The sequence below is a fragment of the Lagenorhynchus albirostris genome, chromosome 11 (genome assembly GCF_949774975.1).
Source record: "Lagenorhynchus albirostris chromosome 11, mLagAlb1.1, whole genome shotgun sequence".
Lineage (NCBI taxonomy): Eukaryota > Metazoa > Chordata > Mammalia > Artiodactyla > Delphinidae > Lagenorhynchus > Lagenorhynchus albirostris.
The window spans coordinates 24,778,626-24,799,475 of record NC_083105.1 but is presented as its reverse complement, the minus strand read 5'-3'; the positions used below and the strand labels follow the sequence as shown (position 1 = coordinate 24,799,475).

The window sequence follows — 20,850 nt, the reverse complement described above, 5'->3', positions numbered from 1 at the left end:
TCTTCATAAATATCTTTATGAAGAAAATTGAGAAGGAGGCAGTCATTTTGAATGGAGAAAGCAACTTTCAGTAAGGTGGAAGCAAACAATTATATGGTGAAGTCTAGAAACTGGTGGAATTTTCTTATGGCTGCAGTAAAGAGCACACATGGGAGATTGACACAGATAAGCCTAGAGAGGTAGATCACGGATCTTGAAGGGTTAAATCGTTTATATTTTATCTTGGAAGCTATTGAAAAATTTAGAAAGACATCTCTGACAGCAGTGTGAGAGGACAGATGAGTTGGATCTAAGTTGTTTTTGCCTCATTATTTAGGTAAAGAGGTCAAAACATTAAAAAAAAATGCCGATAGTAATTCTAGTGTGCATATAGAAACACAACTACTCAAGTTTCAGGATAAGATTTAAAATATTATTAGGTCTAAAAATCTCTTCTGTTTGAGGTTAAATTTTGATAAAGCCAAGTTACTCCTGGCATGATTATATAGTCAATATTCATTTAACTGCCACTTCCTCATTTTAAATTACTGAGTAATTATAGAATAGAACTGAGTGTTCCAGCCTAACATGACTTCTGATCTCTGTCGAATACATTCAGATGTCCCATCATCTATACAGCTTAACAAATTTAATCAAATGCTGGTTAATTAAATAATTTTTGAGTGCAGACTTTTTCTCCTCAGCTTTATTAAGATATAATTGACATACCACATTATGTAAGTTCAAGGTGTACAACGTGTAGATTTGATACACTAACATATTGCAAAATGATTACTGTCATAGTGTTAGCTAACAGCTCAAGCATGTCACATAATTCCCGTTTCTTTTTCTGTGGTGAGAACATTCAAGATTTACTCACTTTGCAACTTACAAATGTCTACTACAGTATTATTAACTATGATCCATGCTGTACATTAGGTCCCCAGAACTTATTCATCTTATGTACCCTTTGACCAATATCTCTCCATTTTCCCACTTCCTCAGCTCCTGGTAACCACCATTCTACTCTCTGTTTCTATGAGTTTGGGTTTTTTAGATTCCACATATAAGTGATGCCATACAGTATTTGTCTTTCTCTGTGTAACTTATTTCACCTGGCATAATGCCCTCAAAGTCCATGCATATTAGTGCAAATGTCTTTCTCCTGACTGAATAATATTCCACTGTGTGTGTGTGTGTGTGTGTGTGTGTGTGTGTGTGTGTGTGTGTGTGTGTCACATCTTCTTTATACGTTCACCCACTGATGGATATTTAGGTTGTTGCCATATCTTAGCTATTGTGAATAATGCTGCAATGAACATGGGACTGTAGATATCGCTAAGATCTTGTTTTTATTTCCTTTGGAGATATACCCAGAAGTAGATTTCTGGATCATATAGTAGTTCTATTTTTAATTTTTTGAGAAACCTCCATAGTGTTTTCCATAGTGGCTTAGCCAGTTTACATTCCTACAAATAGTGTATAAGGGTATCCTTTAATCCACAGCCTCGCCAATGTTTATTATCTTTTGTCTTTTTTGATGATAGCCATTTTAATAGGCGTGAGGTAATATCTTATTGTGGTTTTGATTTGCATTTCCCTGATGATTAGTGATGTTAAGCATCTTTTCATGTACTAGTAGGCCATTTGTATATTTTCTTTGGAAAAATGTCTATTTAGTTCCTCTGTCCACTTTTTTTTTTTTTTTGCGGTACGCTGGCCTCTCACTGTTGTGGCCTCTCCCGTTGTGGAGCACAGGCTCCGGATGCGCAGGCTCAGCTGCCATGGCTCATGGGCCCAGCCGCTCTGCGGCATGTGGGATCTTTCCGGACTGGAGCACAAACCCGTGTCCCCTGCATTGCCAGGAGGACTCTCAACCACTGTGCCACCAGGGAAGCCCTCTTCTGCCCATTTTAAAATCAGATTTTTTTATTACTAAATGGCTTGAGTTTTTTAATATATTTTGGATATATCTATAGATACCTGTATATCTATATATAGATAACCGACTTTAAAAAAATGCACAACATGAGAGTTGCAAGTTAAGTTTTATTTGGGGCAAAATGAGGACTATAGCCTGGGAGACAGCATCTCAGATAGCTCTGAGAAACTGCTCCAAAGAGGTAGGGGGAAGGTCAGTATATATGTGATTTTGGTGAAGGCGGGGAGTACATGGAATGAAGCACACATTTTTTTGCAGAAGGTTTCTGCTAGTCACAAGGAGCAGACGTCACCATGAAAGATTTTAGTGCTTTTCTAGATATGAGGGGATACAAGAATTGGGCTCATAAAATCAACTCCTGAAAATACCTAACTATCTGAAGACCTGTTCTGCCAGTTTTTCCCAGAGCACAGAGAGCCTCATTTCTGCTCTCCACCCTGAGCTCCTTTCAGGGGATGTTGAAAGTCAGCAGCTGCAGCAGCACATGATCTAATCCTTGTAGAGGTAGCTGGCAAGTGCCAGTGGCAAGTGCCAGTTTGTAGTTGACTCTCTCTCTCTCTCTCTATATATATATGTGTGTGTGTGTGTGTGTATATATATATTTACATAGGATTAGTTATTATTTCTTTGCAATATCTCTGGATCTGCTTGATGTTTTTCTCTGCTTTATTGAACTGCCACCCTAGCACAGATTATCACTTTTTTTCTCCTGTCATTCTTCACTCTTGTATGCTGCTGTCTGACTAATGTTGCCTAAATACTGCTTTTGTCATTCTTATTCAAGAACTTTACGGTGGTTGTCTATTGATGACTGTGGCATTTAAATGTGACTCCTGTGTTGGGCATTCAGAGTTTTCTTGCAGTCTCATCCTTCTTATCTCCAGTGATTATAATCATGAGAGCTATCACTTAATTAGCATTTATAATACCCTAGGTACTGAGAGAAAGATGCATTATTTTCCGCTTTGTGTTGCTGTTTCCATGAAGATAAATTTCCTTATCCTTTGCCATTAAAGAAACCTTATATCCTTTAACGGTGTCTTTTGGCATCTTTTCATCAATCAATCATCATCCCATGGTGACTCATGTGCATTAGCACAAATAATTAAACCTCAATAAAAGGGGTTTATTGTAAGGTTACTACAGGTACACTCATGTACCTTTAAGGAGAGAAACAATATATTGCCAGGTCTCTTGAGGGCCAGACCTGGAAAATCAAGAATCAGTGTAATATTCTCCATCTCCCTGGACCAGCATACCTTTACTTTCTTCTCCCTCATCCTGCTACCTCTTTCCTGGACCACCGTGATGGTCAGTCCTAGTTGCACACCAGGATCTCTCACTGCTCACAGTCAATTGGGAATAATTTGTGTGTCAGTTGAAAAGCTTGAGAGAGGCTCTGATTTTATCAGCCACAGATAGAAGAGAATGGAGGTCTTCATGTGGTACCCAGAGCTCTTGCAGGAACCATGGATGGAGCAATTTTGAAAAGTTTATGAAGGGGGAAAGTGAACAAAAGTTGGTTGGACCCTATTTATCAACCTTCAAGATAATTTTATTTAAGGTGAAATAGAAAATCAAATATTGTTATAATTTAAAAATTCTTGATCTTCTCATACAGTAGCAAATAAAAGAGAATTTAATGATGAAACTGTATTAGATTTGTTTGAATTTTTATCTATTAATGAAAAAAGATGACATGATAGAGGAAGCAATAATTTTACAAATAGTTACTCTTTAGTGTTTAGAAAATATTTCCTTTCTTGAACATAAACCTAATTGTGATAACAATCTCCTTCTTCTTCTCCTTCAGTTTTGCAGACTCCAACTGTTAGCAAAAATATATCTACCAAAGGTCCAGAAAAGCCAAAAAAACCTGGAAGTCCTGATTGTTTTACAGGTAATTAAGTTTTGGATAAATTGTCTTTCCGCATTTTTTAAAGATAGTTTTTATGTTGCCCTTTCGGTGAAATGTTTGTTTGCTTTTACAGAATTAAGTGTAATGAATAAAATAAGGAAGAATAAGCTATCCAAAGCAATTTACCTGATGCAGAAAACCCTTATAATGTTTGAGAAAGATGCAACCTGTACATCTCTACATAACTTCTTGATGGTAACAATATATCATTTCTTCTTTTAGTCCTGACATGCAACCCCTGTTAAAAATGAATGATTTATTTCTCTTTGCTAAAAATAATGTGTTGCCGTTAACATTAGATTATGAACTTTTAGATTTGCCGTGTCTAGTCTTCTCTTTGTGAAGTGCAATAGTTTTAAGCAGGGAAATTAATCTGTATCTCCAGCCCTGAACTCTCCTGAAATGAGAGGTTCTCTCTCTGCAGGGAGACCTTACAGGGGGAGCTAAATAAAATCAGGATTCAAAATGAGGTGAATCGTAGAATGTAAGTGACACCGTGCCAGCATCAATGCATTCCTTACTATGGAACTAAAATACTTCAAGTCCATGGGCTAAAGTACCTTCTCCCACATGGCTGTTGCTGATTTATGGACCAGTTGCCTTGCTGTTGTTGTCTCTCTCTGACCTGGAAATTGTTCTGTCTTCTTACTTATTCATTGTATGTTGATTTTAGAGTTTAAATTTCTGAGGGGAATCACATTTCTGTTTTATTTTTGCCCCTGTGTATCACAAAAGTTTGACTGTGTTGGCTGAATGAATGGCATATGATGAGGTAGAGAATACAAGTAGCTTGTCTGACAAGGGAAAGAAAAGAGTAAGTCAAAGCTAGGGGAAGGATACAGAGTTTAAGAAGAGTTCGACATATAGTGGGGGTCCTCTAATAGAATAGGGAAGGGGATGAGATTGAAAGCACATGTAAAGTGGTTCATCTTCAGTGGAGGGTGGGCTGCAGAGCAGACACCTCATCCTCCGATATAAAAGGGAAGGAGGAACAGACAGATGTAGATTTCAATAAGTCCCTTGGTGTGGAGGCAGGGAGTTGAGTGGATGCCTTCTTATCTCAATCATGTGTAAAATAGGAGGCAAGGGAATCTGCCAGCCATGGAGAGTGAGGATGGCTAGTTGGACTGGGGAGAGAGAAGGTGATTGGAGAGTGGAGAGGAATGGATGAGGGAGCTGACTCTAAGTTAAAGGACTGGTCAGCATCCTGAAGTTCTGGCTGAGGTTGAAGACCATGGATTTTCAGGTGGCCTCATCTGCATGCTGGTATGATATTATCCTGGTGTGGTACTCTTAGTAGCTGTGACAGTAGAATATTTGTGACAGTAGAGATTTGTACTGGACTGGATTTTTAATAAAAGTACGAAAGTATAGGTTAAAAGTTCATAATGAAAAATGGGTGTAGATTGAGTAGGGAAGGAAGTAACACCATCAAGACTTTTAAAGACTTGGTAGACTATGGAGATATCAAGAGATTGGGCATCTCTATGAGATCAGGGACCAGAAAATCAGAATCTGAGAGAGCTAGAAGGATAGGTGTTGGAAGTTAGAAAGTATTGGGTTGACCAAAAAATTCATTCCGGATTTTCCGTAAGATGTTACGGAAAAACCTGAACCAAGTTTTTGGCCAATGCAATAGAATATTGGAGTTTTAGATTTCTGGTATGTAGTACTTCCTGATCATAAGTCCATCACTTCATTCATCCAACATATGTTTTTCAGTGCCTATGATCCATTCAGCAAATGTTTTATTGCAAGTTGACTATGTGCCTGGTATTATGCTGAGTACAAGGGATAAAAACAAACAAAAATCCTTTCTTTATTCAACCAGTATTGATGGATTGCCTGCTCTTTGTGGTCTCTGTCTTCAAGATAAATCCAGTCTATGGGAACATAGACGTGTAAGTAGGTGATTATGAGTCATTGTCATAGGTGCTCTAATTGCAAGAGTGCCAGGGGAATTCAGGAAGGGAATACCTGACCCAACAGTGGGGAATATTTGAAGAAACATCCAGAAAAAGTGACATGAAGTTGAATACTGAAAGACAGACAGGAGTACCCAGGGAAAGAGAAAGACAAAAGTGGAAAGGACATGCAAGGCAGAGAGAACAACCTGTGCAAAGGTCCTGAGGCTAGAAGGGTCATAGAGTGCTTGTGGTCCTGAGGTCATTCAGTGTAACAGAAGCTTCGATGCAATGGCAAAGGGGAGGGAAGTGTTTGGAGAGGATGGTAAGAGGTGAGACCAGAGAGAAAGTAGAGTCTAGCTCGTAAGAAGTCTAAGGATTCTGCATAAACAGATGCTATCAGTGTTCAAGGTGGGGAAGTCTGTCCTGGCAGTATTAGGGGAGAGCCTCATTACAGTAGAATTTCCAGCATCTGAATGAAGGAATTTGATGATGGTATTGGATAGTCTCAGCTGACCAGGCCAAGTGGTGTCTGATCTCTGCTGGAAGACTCCTGGGGTTCAGATCCATTTTCTCAGCACATGCTTCTGCAGCCGCTCGCTACTGCCTAGTGCTTGGAGGACATTAGTACTTCAGTCCTATTTCCATGGCAAGTAAAACTTATCTTTCTTTTAGAACTGTTTGTCTCAGGACTCATCTCATGGCCTCTCACAGTCCAGAGAGAGTAAAGCCTCTGGGATTTTCCCTTTTGGTTTATTATGATGCAATCTTGTCTTTATATTATCATAATATGCCCATTGCCCTGTTAGGTCTCTGTCTTTCTACCACTGTGACTGGGAACACACGGGAGATGTGAGAGGTCTGAAGTTTTCATGTTCTCCTTGTGTATCTTTTCCTTCTATTTCTTAAGTGAAACTATTTTAAGAAAAATTATAATATCCTCTTAGACTCATGAGAGGCATTTAGAAGCTCTACTTTTTACGAGGAGCCCTCCATAAGAATTGTCACCAGCTGGGAAATGTTGAATATTTATTTAGAAGTCCCGAAATCTTCTATAGCCACCTCTGCTCCTCTGTGGCAGTTTTTCATCCTGGTGTTAAAGCTTAATGATCAGTCCTCAGGGTACTCTCATAAACAACGATGTTACGGCTCAAATAATTGCCAAAGTTTCTTTCCTTAAAGAAGACAAATAAATTTCATTCCCTTGGCAATCATTTTCTTTTGGGCTATATTACAGCATGGTTTACATTATCACGGTCTGGTAATAAAATTATCCACAAATCAGTATTTGATGTGTCACCTGATACCATAAAAAAGATTTGAAAAGCCTGGGTCTTTGCAGAACCCTTAAATAATTCATACCCTGTTTTAGTTTTTCAGAAGTTTCCCGACCTTGTGGAGATGGATATTCTCATCAGGTGTCTGTTTTATTCCAAGTCCATTAAAGGTGGACTAGCTTGTTGCCATGGATGAGGGACAAACCTTTGATAAGAACCCGTTAGCCTTCCAAAAGAGATGGCTGGCTTTTTTTCTTGATTGTGGGGCTTTATTTTTCTCGGTTTCCTGTCTCGGTTATTTGACTTCTGGAAGTGCATATTGGCATTTTACACATTATACCTCAGATTGATTTTAATGGATTGCACCTGGAACCAGCCTGAGATGTCCCTGATTTTCTACTTCCGATAAATAGAGGAGTCAGCATATGGCTTACGATCATCACTCCTAGTTCACTTCAGAGTCCAGCAGCCCAACCTTCAGCGTCTTTGCGGAGCAATTCCTCACTGGGAAGAGGCAGGAGTACTCCTCAATCCAAGTGCTGAGGGTACCGGGGCAGGGGTGTATACTGTTGTTTTCTGTCCAGCATTTATTTCCCTCTTCCAAACATCACCTTTGGAGGAATTTCTTCTTCCCCACTAGAAGAAATCAGGTAGGACTTTTCAGGGCCTCTCTTCTCTGCCAGCCAAGAGGAGGACTGGTGATGCAAGCTAGGCTGATTGGTTGCTCCCTTCTTGGAATCTGAATCTTGAACAGAGGGATAAAAAGACAAAAAGTAGTTGGCATTCATTCATTCCAATGCCTGTGTCCTGATTAGACTATGTTACTTGTGTTCGGTAGACCCTCTTGCCTCTCTGGACCTGCTGTGTTCCAAGCCTCATGTTGCTGTTGCTTCTGTTGCAAAGAGCCCTAACTGATGCATCTAGTGTTCCCCTAGGACTATATGTTGAAACTTAAATCAATAATTGACATGATTTTAGCAGTTCTGAAATCCAGTCATAATGCTTCAACTCTAAGCAAAGGAGCATTATAGATTAGCAGATTATTTTTTATAATCAACACAGAATCCACTTTTATGGTCCTAATTTGAAACCAGAACTCATGAAGAAGCCCAGGCCACTAGAAGTTCTAATCACTCCTGGCTCTAATACTTCCTGAATTTACATCTTGATGGCCCCTAAATACCATTGTATTAACTATGTTAGCAGTAACTGGATTACCAAGTGATGTGATTTTTCCTATTTTATAACATTTTAGTCAAATTAATTCTATTTGCTTTTTTTAGGAAAAATATATGTAAGCCAATATTCTTCAGAGATCTTCTCAGTTCTTTTTAATTGTTCATGCTGAAGTCTTCCTCATAAAGAGTAAAACCCTTTTTGATTCTAACCCCCCTCTTTTGAGGTCACGTTTTGACCCGCAGTCTTCAAACTACTGACAGAGATTTTAGAATATTTACATTTTAGGATTTTTTTCTTTTAAATATTTTGATGCTATTGCATAGAAAACTTCATCTCTGGTTGCCTCTCCATGCTTCTTTTTAACTTCACTTTGTATTAAGACAAGAAATCATAATGGTTAAGAGTATAAGGCTCTTGGATTAGAGTTTTGGTACTGCCGCTGACTAGCTGTATGACCAAGGTCAAATTACCCATGCTCTGTTAAATTTTAATTTCTTCATCTGTAAACTGGGTGTTTTGGGGAAGATTCAATGAAATGATGCCTATAAAATGCTTAGCATTTGACATAGAATAAGCAGTCAATAAATGTTAGCCATTATTATTACTACTATTTTATCTTCTAATTTAAGCACTGTGGAATATTCTTTTTGTCATATCAGTATGATTTTTGATGCTTTAGATATATTTTTCTCTATCAAACTACACATTTCTTTCTGTCTTTTCTCTTAGATCTTATAAAGCGTATATTTTATTCTCAGCAATATTCTTTGCCAGGATTCTTGGATATGACAACCTACTTTTCATCTTCTTCTGAAATGTACATAATATTGTTGAGAACCCAGAATATACCTCGGGAGATCTACTAGATGAGTAATAAATATGGTACTTTATCATTCCAGTCTTGTGATAGTTGTTTAGGTGTGTCCTAATCACGGCCTTCCAGATTGCATTACATCTTTCTGCAAGTGTTTTGCTGCACTGTGGATGTTAAGTCGTTTTCAAATGTATTTAATGTCAATCTGTCATCATAAGCCTTGAGTGACTTGTAAAAAGAGGCAGGTCACACATTCTCTAGTGGGAACCATAGGCAGAGAGATTTGCATTCAGACAATAGTACTTTGGACTTCAGTACTATTGTTTTGTGGCAATAAAACAATATGTTTTTTTAATTGAAGTGTAGTTGCTTACAATATTATATGTTACAGGTGTATAATATAGTGATTCACAACTTTGAAAGGTTATACTCCATTTATAGTTATTATAAAGTATTGGCTTTATTCCCTGTGTTGTACAATATATCCTTATAGCTTATTTTATTTTAATTAAAAATATTTTATTGGAGTATAGTTGACTTACAATGTTATGTTAGTTTCAGGTGTACAGCAAAGTGAATCAGTTATTCATATACATATATCTATTCTTTTTTAGATTCTTTTCCCATATAGGTCATCACAGAGTATTAAGTAGAGTTCCCCGTGCTATACAGTAGGTCCTTATTAGTTACCTATTTTATATATAGTAGTGTGTATATGTCAATCCCAATCTCCCAATTTATCCCTCCCCCCACTTTCCCCCCCTGGTAACCATAAGTTTGTTTTCTATATCTGTGACTCTTTTTCTGTTTTCTAGATCAGTTGATTTGTACCCTTGTTTTTAGATTCCACATATAAGGGATATCACATGATATTTGCCTTTCTCTATCTGACTTACTTCACTCAGTACGACAATATCTGGGTCCATCCATGTTGCTGCAAATGGCATTATTTCATTCTTTTTTATGGCTGAGTAAATTCCATTGTATATATGTACCACATCTTCTTTATCCATTCTTCTGTCAGTGGACATTTAAGTTGCTTCCATGTCTGGCGATTGTAAATAGTGCTGCAACGAACATCAGGGTGCATGTGTCTTTTTGAATTATGGTTTTCTGCAGATATACACCCATGAGTGGGATTACTGGATCATATGGTAAGCAACTGACCAAGGATTAATCTCCAAAGTATACAAGCCATCATGCAGCTCAATATCAAAAAAACAAACAACCAATCCAAAAATGGGCAGAAGATCTAAATAGACATTCTCCAAAGTAGACATACAGATTGCCAACAAACACATGAAAAGATGCTCAACATCACTAATCATTAGAGAAATGCAAATCAAAACCACAATGAGGTATCACCTCATATCAGTCAGAATGGCCATCATCAAAAAATCTACAAACAGTAAATGCTGGAGAGGGTGTGGAGAAAAGGGAACACTCCTGCACTGTTGATGGGAATGTAAATTGATACAACCACTATGGAGAACAGTATTGAGGTTCCTTAAAACACTAAAAATAGAACTACCATATGACCCAGCAATCCCACTACTGGGCATATACCCTGAGAAAACCATAATTCAAAAAGAGTCATGTACCACAATGTTCACTGCAGCTCTATTTACAATAGCCAGGACATGGAAGCAACCTAAATGTCCATCAACAGATGAATGGATAAAGAAGATGTGGCACATATATACAATGGAATATTACTCAGCCATAAAAAGAAATGAAATTATTTGTAGTGAGGTAGATGGACCTAGAGACTGTCATACAGAGTGAAGTAAGTCAGAAGGAGAAAAACAAGTACCATATGCTAACGCACATATATGGAATCTAAAAAAACGGTACCAATGAACCTAGGGGCAGGACAGGAATAAAGACACAGACGTAGAGAATGGATTTGAGGACATGGGGAGGGGGGAGGGTAAGCTGTGACGAAGTGAGAGAGTAGCATTGACATATATGCACTGCCAAATGTAAAACAGATAGCTAGTGGGAAGCTGCTGCATAGCACAGGGAGATCAGCTCTATGCTTGAGAGGTGGGATAGGGAGGGTGGGAGGGAAGCTCAAGAGGGAGGGGATATGGGGATATATGTATACATATAACTGATTTACTTTGCTATACAGCAGAAATTAATATAACATTGTAAAGCAATTATACTCCAATAAAGATATAAAACAAACAAAACAACATGTTTTGTTAGACATATTAGGCAACATGTTGGCCACGATAGGCAAGTCACATCCATATCGATAATACTTTCTCTTTCACAATTGAGGTGGTTTCATGCAAATTTTTCTATCTTGATTTTTTGCGTCTTCTTTTCTGGTGATATTTCGTCTTTGTACTTGAGGAACCCCCTTTAAAAAACCCCTAATCACTTTCTTTTCTTTAATTGAGGTATAATAGACAACATTGTATTAGTTTCAGGTGTACAACGTCACAATTCCATTTTTATATATATTGCTAAATGGTCACCACAAGTCTTGTTAACTTATGTTACTATGTATTAATAATATATTATTAACTTATGTAATTGTCGCCATACAGTTAACACATTTTTTTTTGCGATGAGAACTTTTAAGATCTACACTTTTAGCAACTTTCACATATGCAATACAGCATTAACTATATTCACCATGCTGTGCGTTATATCCCCATGACTTATTTATTTTATAACTGGGAGTTTGTACCTTTTGACCCCCTTCACCCATTTTTGCCCACCCCCAACTCCCTACCTTTGGCAAACACCAATCTGTTCTCTGCATCTGTGAGCTTGGTTTTTGTTTTTGTTGGATTCCACATATACGTGAGATCATATGGTGTTTATCTTTCTCTGTCTAGCTTCTTTCACTTATCATAATGCCCTCAAGGTCCATCCATGTTGTTGCAAATGGCAAGATTTCTTTTTTTTTAATGGCTGAATAAAATTCCGTTATTTATCCATCCATCTCACATTTTCTCTATCCATTACTCCAGTGGTGCACATTTAGGTTATAAATGATGTTGCAGTGAACATGGGAGTGCATATATCTTTTTGAATTAGTATATCAATCACTTTCTTATAAGTGGAATTTTATTAGCAGCTCAATGATTTACATCGCTAAGTTAGGATTTTTTTTTCTTTTTTTTTTTTTTTTGCGGTACGCGGACCCCTCACTGCTGTGGCCTCTCCCATTGTGGAGCACAGGCTCCGGACGCGCAGGCTCAGCGGCCATGGCTTATGGGCCCAGCCGCTCCGCGGCATGTGGGATCTTCCCGGACCGGGGCACGAACCTGTGTCCCTTGCATCAGCAGGCGGACTCTCAACCACTGCGCCACCAGGGAAGCCCGCTAAGTTAGGATTTTAATTTCTAACTAGCATTAGGTCTACCTTGAGTTCTATTAGATAATTTATCTGATTTACCTAAATCAAGGACTCTGTCTGAGACTTTTCTCTTGTTACCTTTCACTTAAAACTTTAATACATTGATCTATCTTTCTGTTTTTGTGCCAGGGAGGGTGGGAGGGAGGGAGACGCAAGAGGGAAGAGATATGGGAACATATGTATATGTATAATTGATTCACTTTGTTGTAAAGCAGAAACTAACACACTTTTCTATTGTCTTTATGGTCTCTATTTCCCCTCTGATCTTTGATGTTCCTTCTACTAACTTTGGACTTAGGTTTTTTGTTCTTCTTATTCCTTGAGGTGTGAAGTTAGATTGTTTATTTGATATCTTTCTTTGTTCTTAAGGTAGACATTTTCGCTAAAATCTTCCCTCTTAGAACTACTCTTGCTGCATCCTATAAATTTTAGTATGTTGTGTTTTCATTTTCATTAGTCTTATGATACTTTTTGACTTCTCTTTCCATTTCTTTTTTTTTAAATTAATAATGACTATTAAAAACTGTTCAGGGCTTCCCTGGTGGCGCAGTGGTTGAGAGTCCGCCTGCCGATGCAGGGGACGCGGGTTCGTGCCCTGGTCCGGGAAGATCCCACATGCCGCGGAGCGGCTGGGCCCGTGAGCCATGGCCGCTGAGCCTGCGCGTCCGGAGCCTGTGCTCCGCAACGGGAGAGACCACAACAGTGACAGGCCCGTGTACCGCCCAAAAAAAAAACTGTTCAAATATCTTTTTGGCCATTGAAACTGTAATCATATTTTTCTCATTTGATTTATGGATAAATTAAATTATATCCTTAGACTTCCTAATATTAAATCATCCTTTTATTCCTGGGAGAGAGACAATATAATTACAGTACATTATTCCGTTAACATATTGTTAGATCAATGTATTAGTATTTTATTTAGGACGTTTACATTTATATTTGTAAGGAGATTGCTCTATGTTTTTAAGTGCAGTCATTTTTTCAGGTTTTGTTATCAAAGCTATAATAATTTTAGAATATTCTCTGAGGAGCTTTCTCTGTAGTTAGAAATTTAAAAAATGGCATAGGAATTAATCAGTTCATTGATATTCAAAATATTTTAAAAAATAGTATCAGTTGAGACTGACGCTTGTGGGAAAGTCTTTTTGGATATCGTTTTTGGATATCTTTCCCAGTTTCTTTCATCATTATTCCTGTGTTCAGGTTTTTCTTCTTGAGTCAGTCACTGGCCATTTGTGTATCTTCTTTGGAGAAATGTCTATTCAAACCCCTTGTTCATTTTTTAATGGCGTTGTCTTTTCATTATTGATTTGTAACGGTTCTTAATATATTCTGAATACACGTCCTTTATCAGATATATGATTTGCAAATATTTTGTCCCATTCTGTCAGTTGTCTTTATTTATTTATTTTTTATTTATTTATTTTTTTGCAGTACACGGGGCTCTCACTGCTGTGGCCTCTCCCCTTGCGGAGCACAGGCTCCGGACGTGCAGGCTCAGCGGCCATGGCTCACGGGCCCAGCCGCTCCGCAGCATGTGGGATCTTCCCGAACCAGGGCACGAACCCGCGTCCCCTGCATCGGCAGGCGGACTCTCAACCACTGCGCCACCAGGGAAGCCCTGTCTTTATTTTTTTGATGGTATTATTTGAAGTCTTAAATTTTGAAGAATTTCAGTTTACCTACTTTTTATTTTGGTGTGCTTTTGGTGTCATATCCAAGAACCATTGTTTAACTCAAGGATATGAAGAAATTTACTCCTATATTTTGTTCTAAGAATTTTATAATTTTAGCTCTTATATTTGGTTCTATGATTCATTTTGAGTTAACTATCTGTATATAATGTGATGTATGGGTCTCACTTCCTTCTTTTGCCGGTGGATGTCTAATTGTCCCAGCAGAGTTTTTTGGAAAGGCTATTCTATTTTCTATCATTCAATTTTTTTTTTTACATCTTTATTGGAGTATAATTGCTTTACAGTGGTGTGTTAGTTTCTGCTTTATAACAAAGCGAATCAGTTATACATATACATATGTTCCCATATCTCTTCCCTCTTGCATCTCCCTCCGTCCCACCCTCCCTATCCCACCCCTCTAGATGGTCACAAATACCTGAGCTGACCTCCCTGTGCTATGCGGCTGCTTCCCACTAGCTATCTATTTTACGTTTGGTAGTGTATATATGTCCGTGCCACCCTCTCGCTTTGTCACAGCTTACCCTTCCCTCTCCCCATATCCTCAAGTCCATTCTCTAGTAGGTCTGTGTCTTTATTCCTGTCTTACCCCTGGGTTCTTCATGACTTTTTTTTTCTTAAATTCCATATATATGTGTTAGCATACAGTATTTGTCTTTCTCTTTCTGACTTACTTCACTCTGTATGACAGACTCTGGGTCCATCCACCTCATTACAAATAGCTCAATTTCGTTTCTTTTTATGGCTGAGTAATATTCCATTGTATATATGTGCCACATCTTCTTTATCCATTCATCCGATGATGGACACTTAGGTTGTTTCCATCTCCGGGCTACTGTAAACAGAGCTGCAATGAACATTTTGGTACATGACTCTTTGAATTATGGCTTTCTTAGGGTATATGCCCAGTAATGGGATTGCTGGGTCATATGGTAGTTCTATTTGTAGTTTTTTAAGGAACCTCCATACTGTTCTCCATAGTGGTTGTACCAATTTCACTTTCAGATTTTTCATCACTAGTGTATAGGAATGCCAGAGATTTCTGTGCATTAATTTTGTATCCTGATGCTTTACCAAATTCATTGATTAGCTCTAGTAGTTTTCTGGTAGCATCTTTAGGATTCTCTATGTATAGTATCATGTCATCTGCAGACAGTGACAGCTTTACTTCTTCTTTTCCGATTTGGATTCCTTTTATTTCCTTTTCTTCTCTGATTGCTGTGGCTAAAACTTCCAAAACTATGTTGAATACGAGTGGTGAGAGTGGGCAGCCTTGTCTTGTTCCTGATCTTAGTGGAAATGCTTTCAGTTTTTCACCATTGAGGATGATGTTGGCTGTGGGTTTGTCATATATGGCCTTTATTATGGTGAGGAAAGTTCCCTCTGTGCCTACTTTCTGCAGGGTTTTTATCATAAATGGGTGTTGAATTTTGTCAAAAGCGTTCTCAGCTTCTATTGAGATGATCATATGGTTTTTCCCCTTCAATTTGTTAATATGGTGTATCACGTTGATTGATTTGCGAATATTGAAGAATTCTTGCATTCCTGGAATAAACCCCACTTGATCATGGTGTATGATCCGTTTAATGTGCTGTTGGATTCTGTTTGCTAGTATTTTGTTGAGGATTTTTGCATCTATGTTCATCAGTGATATTGGCCTGTAGTTTTCTTTCTTTGTGACATCCTTGTCTGGTTTTGGTATCAGGGTGATGGTGGCCTTGTAGAATGAGTTTGGGAGTGTTCCTCCCTCTGGTATATTTTGGAAGAGTTTGAGAAGGCTAGGTGTTAGCTCTTCTCTAAATGTTTGATAGAATTCGCCTGTGAAGCCATCTGGTCTTGGGCTTTTGTTTGTTGGAAGATTTTTAATCACAGTTTCAATTTCAGTGCTTGTGATTGGTCTGTTCATATTTTCTATTTCTTCCTGATTCAGTCTTGGCAGGTTGTGCATTTCTAAGAATTTGTCCATTTTTTCCAGGTTGTCCATTTTATTGGCATAGAGTTGCTTGTAGTAATGTCTCATGATCTTTTGTATTTCTGCAGTGTCAGTTGTTACTTCTCCTTTTTCATTTCTAATTCTATTGATTTGAGTCTTCTCTCTTTTTTTCTTGATGAGTCTGGCTAATGGTTTATCCATTTTGTTTATCTTCTCAAAGAACCAGCTTTTAGTTTTATTGATCTTTGCTACTGTTTCCTCCATTTCTTTTTCATTTATTTCTGACCTGATTTTTATGATTTCTTTCCTTCTGCTAACTTTGGGGTTTTTTGTTCTTCTTTCTCTAATTGCTTTAGGTGCAAGGTTAGGTTGTTTATTCGAGATGTTTCCTGTTTCTTAAGGTAGGATTGTATTGCTATAAACTTCCCTCTTAGAACTGCTTTTGCTGAATCCCATAGGTTTTGGGTCGTCGTGTCTCCATTGTCTTCAGTGATCACTTTGTTATTAAGTAGTGTATTGTTTAGCCTTCATGTGTTTGTATTTTTTACAGATCTTTTTCTGTAATTGATATCTAGTCTCATAGCACTGTGGTCGGAAAAGATACTTGATACAATTTCAATTTTCTTAAATTTACCAAGGCTTGATTTGTGACCCAAGATATGATCCTGGAGAATGTTCCATGAGCACTTGAGAAAAATGTGTATTCTGTTGTTTTTGGATGGAATGTCCTATAAATATCAATTAAGTCCATCTTGTTTAATGTATCATTTAAAGCTTGTGTTTCCTTATTTATTTTCATTTTGGATGATCTGTCCATGGGTGAAAGAGGGGTGTTAAAGTCCCCTACTATGAATGTGTTACTGTCGATTTCCCCTTTTATGGCTGTTAGTATTTACCTTATGTATTGAGGTGCTCCTATGTTGGGTGCATATTTACAATTGTTGCATCTTCTTCTTGGATCGATCCCTTGATCATTATGTAGTGTCCTTCTTTGCCTCTTCTAATAGTCTTTATTTTAAGGTCTATTTTGTCTGATATGAGAATTGCTACTCCAGCTTTCTTTTGGTTTCCATTTGCATGGAATATCTTTTTCAATCCCCTTACTTTCAGTCTGTATGTGTCTCTAGGTCTGAAGTGGGTCTCTTGTAGACGGCATATATATGGGTCTTGATTTTGTATCTATTCAGCCAATCTGTGTCTTTTGGTGGGAGCATTTAGTCCATTTACATTTAAGGTAATTATCGATATGTATGTTCCTATTCCCATTTTCTTAATTGTTTTGGGGTCGTTATTGTAGGTCTTTTCCTTCTCTTGTGTTTCTTGCCTAGAGAAGTTCCTTTAGCATTTGTTGTAAAGCTGGTTTGGTGGTCCTGAACTCTCTCAGCTTTTGCTTGTCTGTAAAGGTTTTAATTTCTCCATCAAATCTCAATGAGATCATTGCTGGGTAGAGTAATCTTGGTTGCAGGTTTTCCTCCTTCATCACTTTAAATATGTCCTGCCAGTCCCTTCTGGCTTGCAGAGTTTCTGCTGAAAGATCAGCTGTTAACCTTATGGGGATTCCCTTGTGTGTAATTTGTTGTTTTTCCCTTGCTGCTTTTAATATGTTTTCTTTGTATTTAATTTTTGATAGTTTGATTAATATGTGTCTTGGCGTATTTCACCTTGGACTTATCCTGTATGGGACTCTCTGTGCTTCCTGGACTTGATTAACTATTTCCTTTCCCATATTAGGGAAGTTTTCAACTATAATCTCTTCAAATATTTTCTCAGTCCCTTTCTTTTTCTCTTCTTCTTCTGGAACCCCTATAATTCAAATGTTGGTGCGTTTAATGTTTTCCCAGAGGTCTCTGAGACTGTCTTCAGTTCTTTCCATTCATTTTTCTTTATTCTGCTCTGCAGTAGTTATTTCCACTATTTTATCTTTCAGGTCACTTATCTGTTCTTCTGCCTCAGTTATTCTGCTATTGATCCCATCTAGAGTATTTTTAATTTCATTTATTGTGTTGTTCATCGTTGCTTGTTTCATCTTTAGTTCTTCTAGGTCCTTGTTAAATGTTTCTTGCATTTTGTCTATTCTATTTCCAAGATTTTGGATCATCTTTACTATCATTATTCTGAATTCTTTTTCACGTAGACTGCCTATTTCCTCTTCATTTGTTAGGTCTGGTGGGTTTTTATCTTGCTCCTTCATCTGCTGTGTGTTTTTCTGTCTTCTCATTTTGCTTATCTTACTGTGTTTGGGGTCTCCTTTTTGTAGGCTGCAGGTTTGTAGTTCCCGTTGTTTTTGGTGTCTGTCCCCAGTGGCTAAAGTTGGTTCAGTGGGTTGTGTAGGCTTCCTGGTGGAGGGGACTAGTGCCTGTGTTCTGGTGGATGAGGCTGGATCTTGTCTTTCTGGTGGGCAAGTCCACGTCTGGTGGTGTGTTTTGGGGTGTCTGTGGACTTATTATGATTTTAGGCAGCCTCTCTGCTAATGGGTGGGGTTGTGTTCCTGTCTTGCTAGTTGTTTGGCATAGGATGTCCAGCACTGTAGCTTGCTGGTCGTTGAGTGAAGCTGGGTGTTGGTGTTGAGATGGAGATCTCTGGGAGGTTTTCGCTGTTTGGTATTATGTGGAGCTGGGAGGTCTCTTGTGGACCAGTGTCCTGAAGTTGGCTCTCCCACCTCAGAGGCACAGCACTGACTCCTGGCTGCAGCACCAAGAGCCTTTCATCCACACGGCTCAGAATAAAAGGGAGAAAAAGTAGAAAGAAAGAGAGAGAGAGAAAGAAAGGAGAGAGAGAGGGAGGGAGGGAGGAAGGAGGGAAGGAAGGAAAGAAAGAAAGAAGATAAAATAAAGTATGATAAAATAAAAGTTATTAAAATAAAAAATAATTATTAAGAAAAAAAATTTTTTTAAAGCAAAAAACGGACGGATAGAACCCTAGGAGAAATGGTGGAAGCAAAGCTATACAGACAAAATCTCACACAGAAGCATACACATACTTACAAAAAGAGGAAAAGGGGAAAAAATCGTAAATCTTGCTCTCCAAGTCCACCTCCTCAATTTGGGATGATTTGTTGTCTATTCATGTATTCCACAGATGCAGGGTACATCAAGTTGATTGTGGAGCTTTAATCCGCTGCTTCTGAGGCTGCTGGGAGAGATTTCCCTTTCTCTTCTTTGTTCTCACAGCTCCCAGGGGCTCAGCTTTGGATTTGGCCCCGCCTCTGCGTGTAGGTCACGACCTGAGAGCGTCTGTTCTTCGCTCAGACAGGACGGGGTTAAAGGAGCAGCTGCTTCCGGGACTCTGGCTCACTCAGGCCGGCGGTGGGGAGCGGAAGGGAGAGGCATGGAGGGCGGGGCGAGCCTGCAGCGGCAGAGGCCGTCATGACGTTGCACCAGCCTGAGGCGCCCCGTGCGTTCTCCCTGGGAAGTTGTCCCTGGATCCCGGTACCCTGGCAGTGGCGGGCTGCACAGGCTCCCTGGAAGGGAGTGTGTGGATAGTGACCTGTGCTCGCACACAGGCTTCTTGGTTGCGGCAGCAGCCTTAGCGTCTCATGCGCGTCTCTGGGGCCCGCGCTCTTAGCCGCGGCTCGCGCCCGCCTCTGGAGCTCCTTTAAGAAGCGCTCTTAATCCCCTCACCTCGCGCACCAGGAAACAAAGAGGCAAGAAAAAGTCTCTTGCTGCTTCGGCAGGTCCAGACTTTTCCCTGGACTCCCTCCCGGCTAGCCGTGGTGCACTAGCCCCCTGTAGGCTGTGTTCACGCTGCCAACCCCAGCCCGAGCTTCAGTTCCCAGCCCCGCCTGCCCCGGTGGGTGAGCAGAGAAGCCTCTTGGCCTGGTGAGTGCCGGTCGGCCCTGATCCTCTGTGCGGTAATCTGTCCGCTATGCCCTCCGCACCCCTGTTGCTGTGCTCTCTCTCCTCCGCGGCTCTGAAGCTTCCCCTCTCCGCCACCCGCAGTCTCCGCCCGCGAAGGGGCTTCCTAGTGTATGGAAACCTTTCCTCCTTTACAGCTCCAGCCCACTGGTGCAGGTCCTGTCCCTATTCTTTTGTCTCTGTTTATTCTTTTTTCTTTTGCCCTACCCAGGTACGTGGGGACTTTCTTGCCTTTTGGGAGGTCTGAGGTCTTCTGCCAGCGTTCAGTAGGTGTTCTGTAGGAGCTGTTCCACGTGTAGATGTATTTCTGGTGTATCTGTGGGGAGGAAGGTGATCTCCGCGTCTTACTCTTCCGTCATCTCCCCCTCGTCTCCCCTCTGTCATTCAATTTTAATCTTTACTTGGGTTTTGGCTTTAGTGCTCAGAGTCTTTGCTTTTTAATTTTATGTAACAGAGGAGTTTAACTCATTTACATATATTATTATTGGTGTTACAGTTAGCCTTACTATATTTATTTTGAAATATGATTTAGATTTTCTGATTTTTATGTTTTTTTGTTTCATGTGATATCACTAAATGTGTAACCTTTTAAAAAGGTGATTGCTTTTCCTTTAGGTTTATAGAATAAGTACTTCTGTATATTTTATTTGTTTTTGCTGATAGTAAGCAACCATCAATAATTTGGTTTTAAATAATTTTATAAACCACATATACCAATAGTCATTACTTGAGAGTCACATTTCAAGTTGCATTGAGTGTAGGTGTATAGTTCATAAGTATCAATGCACATAATATTGTTACAAAATTTTTAAGGACAATGAAATATGATTGCAGATATTCAGAGGGTTTGATTTGAAAATGAAATATATTAATGTATGATAATGATGATAAACATGTTAGACATATAAATATAATGTCATTGCCTTAATAGCTATTTTTTACTTGGCCTTATTTATTAGCTATTTTTTACTTCTGAAA

At 39.0% G+C, this 20,850-nt stretch overlaps 1 protein-coding gene across 2 annotated transcripts in view; it reads left to right on the top strand.

Moving 5' to 3' along the window:
• CFAP54 (cilia and flagella associated protein 54) overlaps positions 1-20,850 on the top strand; it is a 301,163-nt gene that overhangs the window by 61,475 nt on the left and 218,838 nt on the right. For both annotated transcript variants that reach the window (XM_060164794.1, XM_060164793.1), the window contains exons 18-19: positions 3,735-3,821; positions 3,913-4,034. In XM_060164794.1, coding sequence (XP_060020777.1) covers positions 3,735-3,821; positions 3,913-4,034 — 209 coding nt within the window. The remainder of the gene's footprint in view (positions 1-3,734; positions 3,822-3,912; positions 4,035-20,850) is intronic.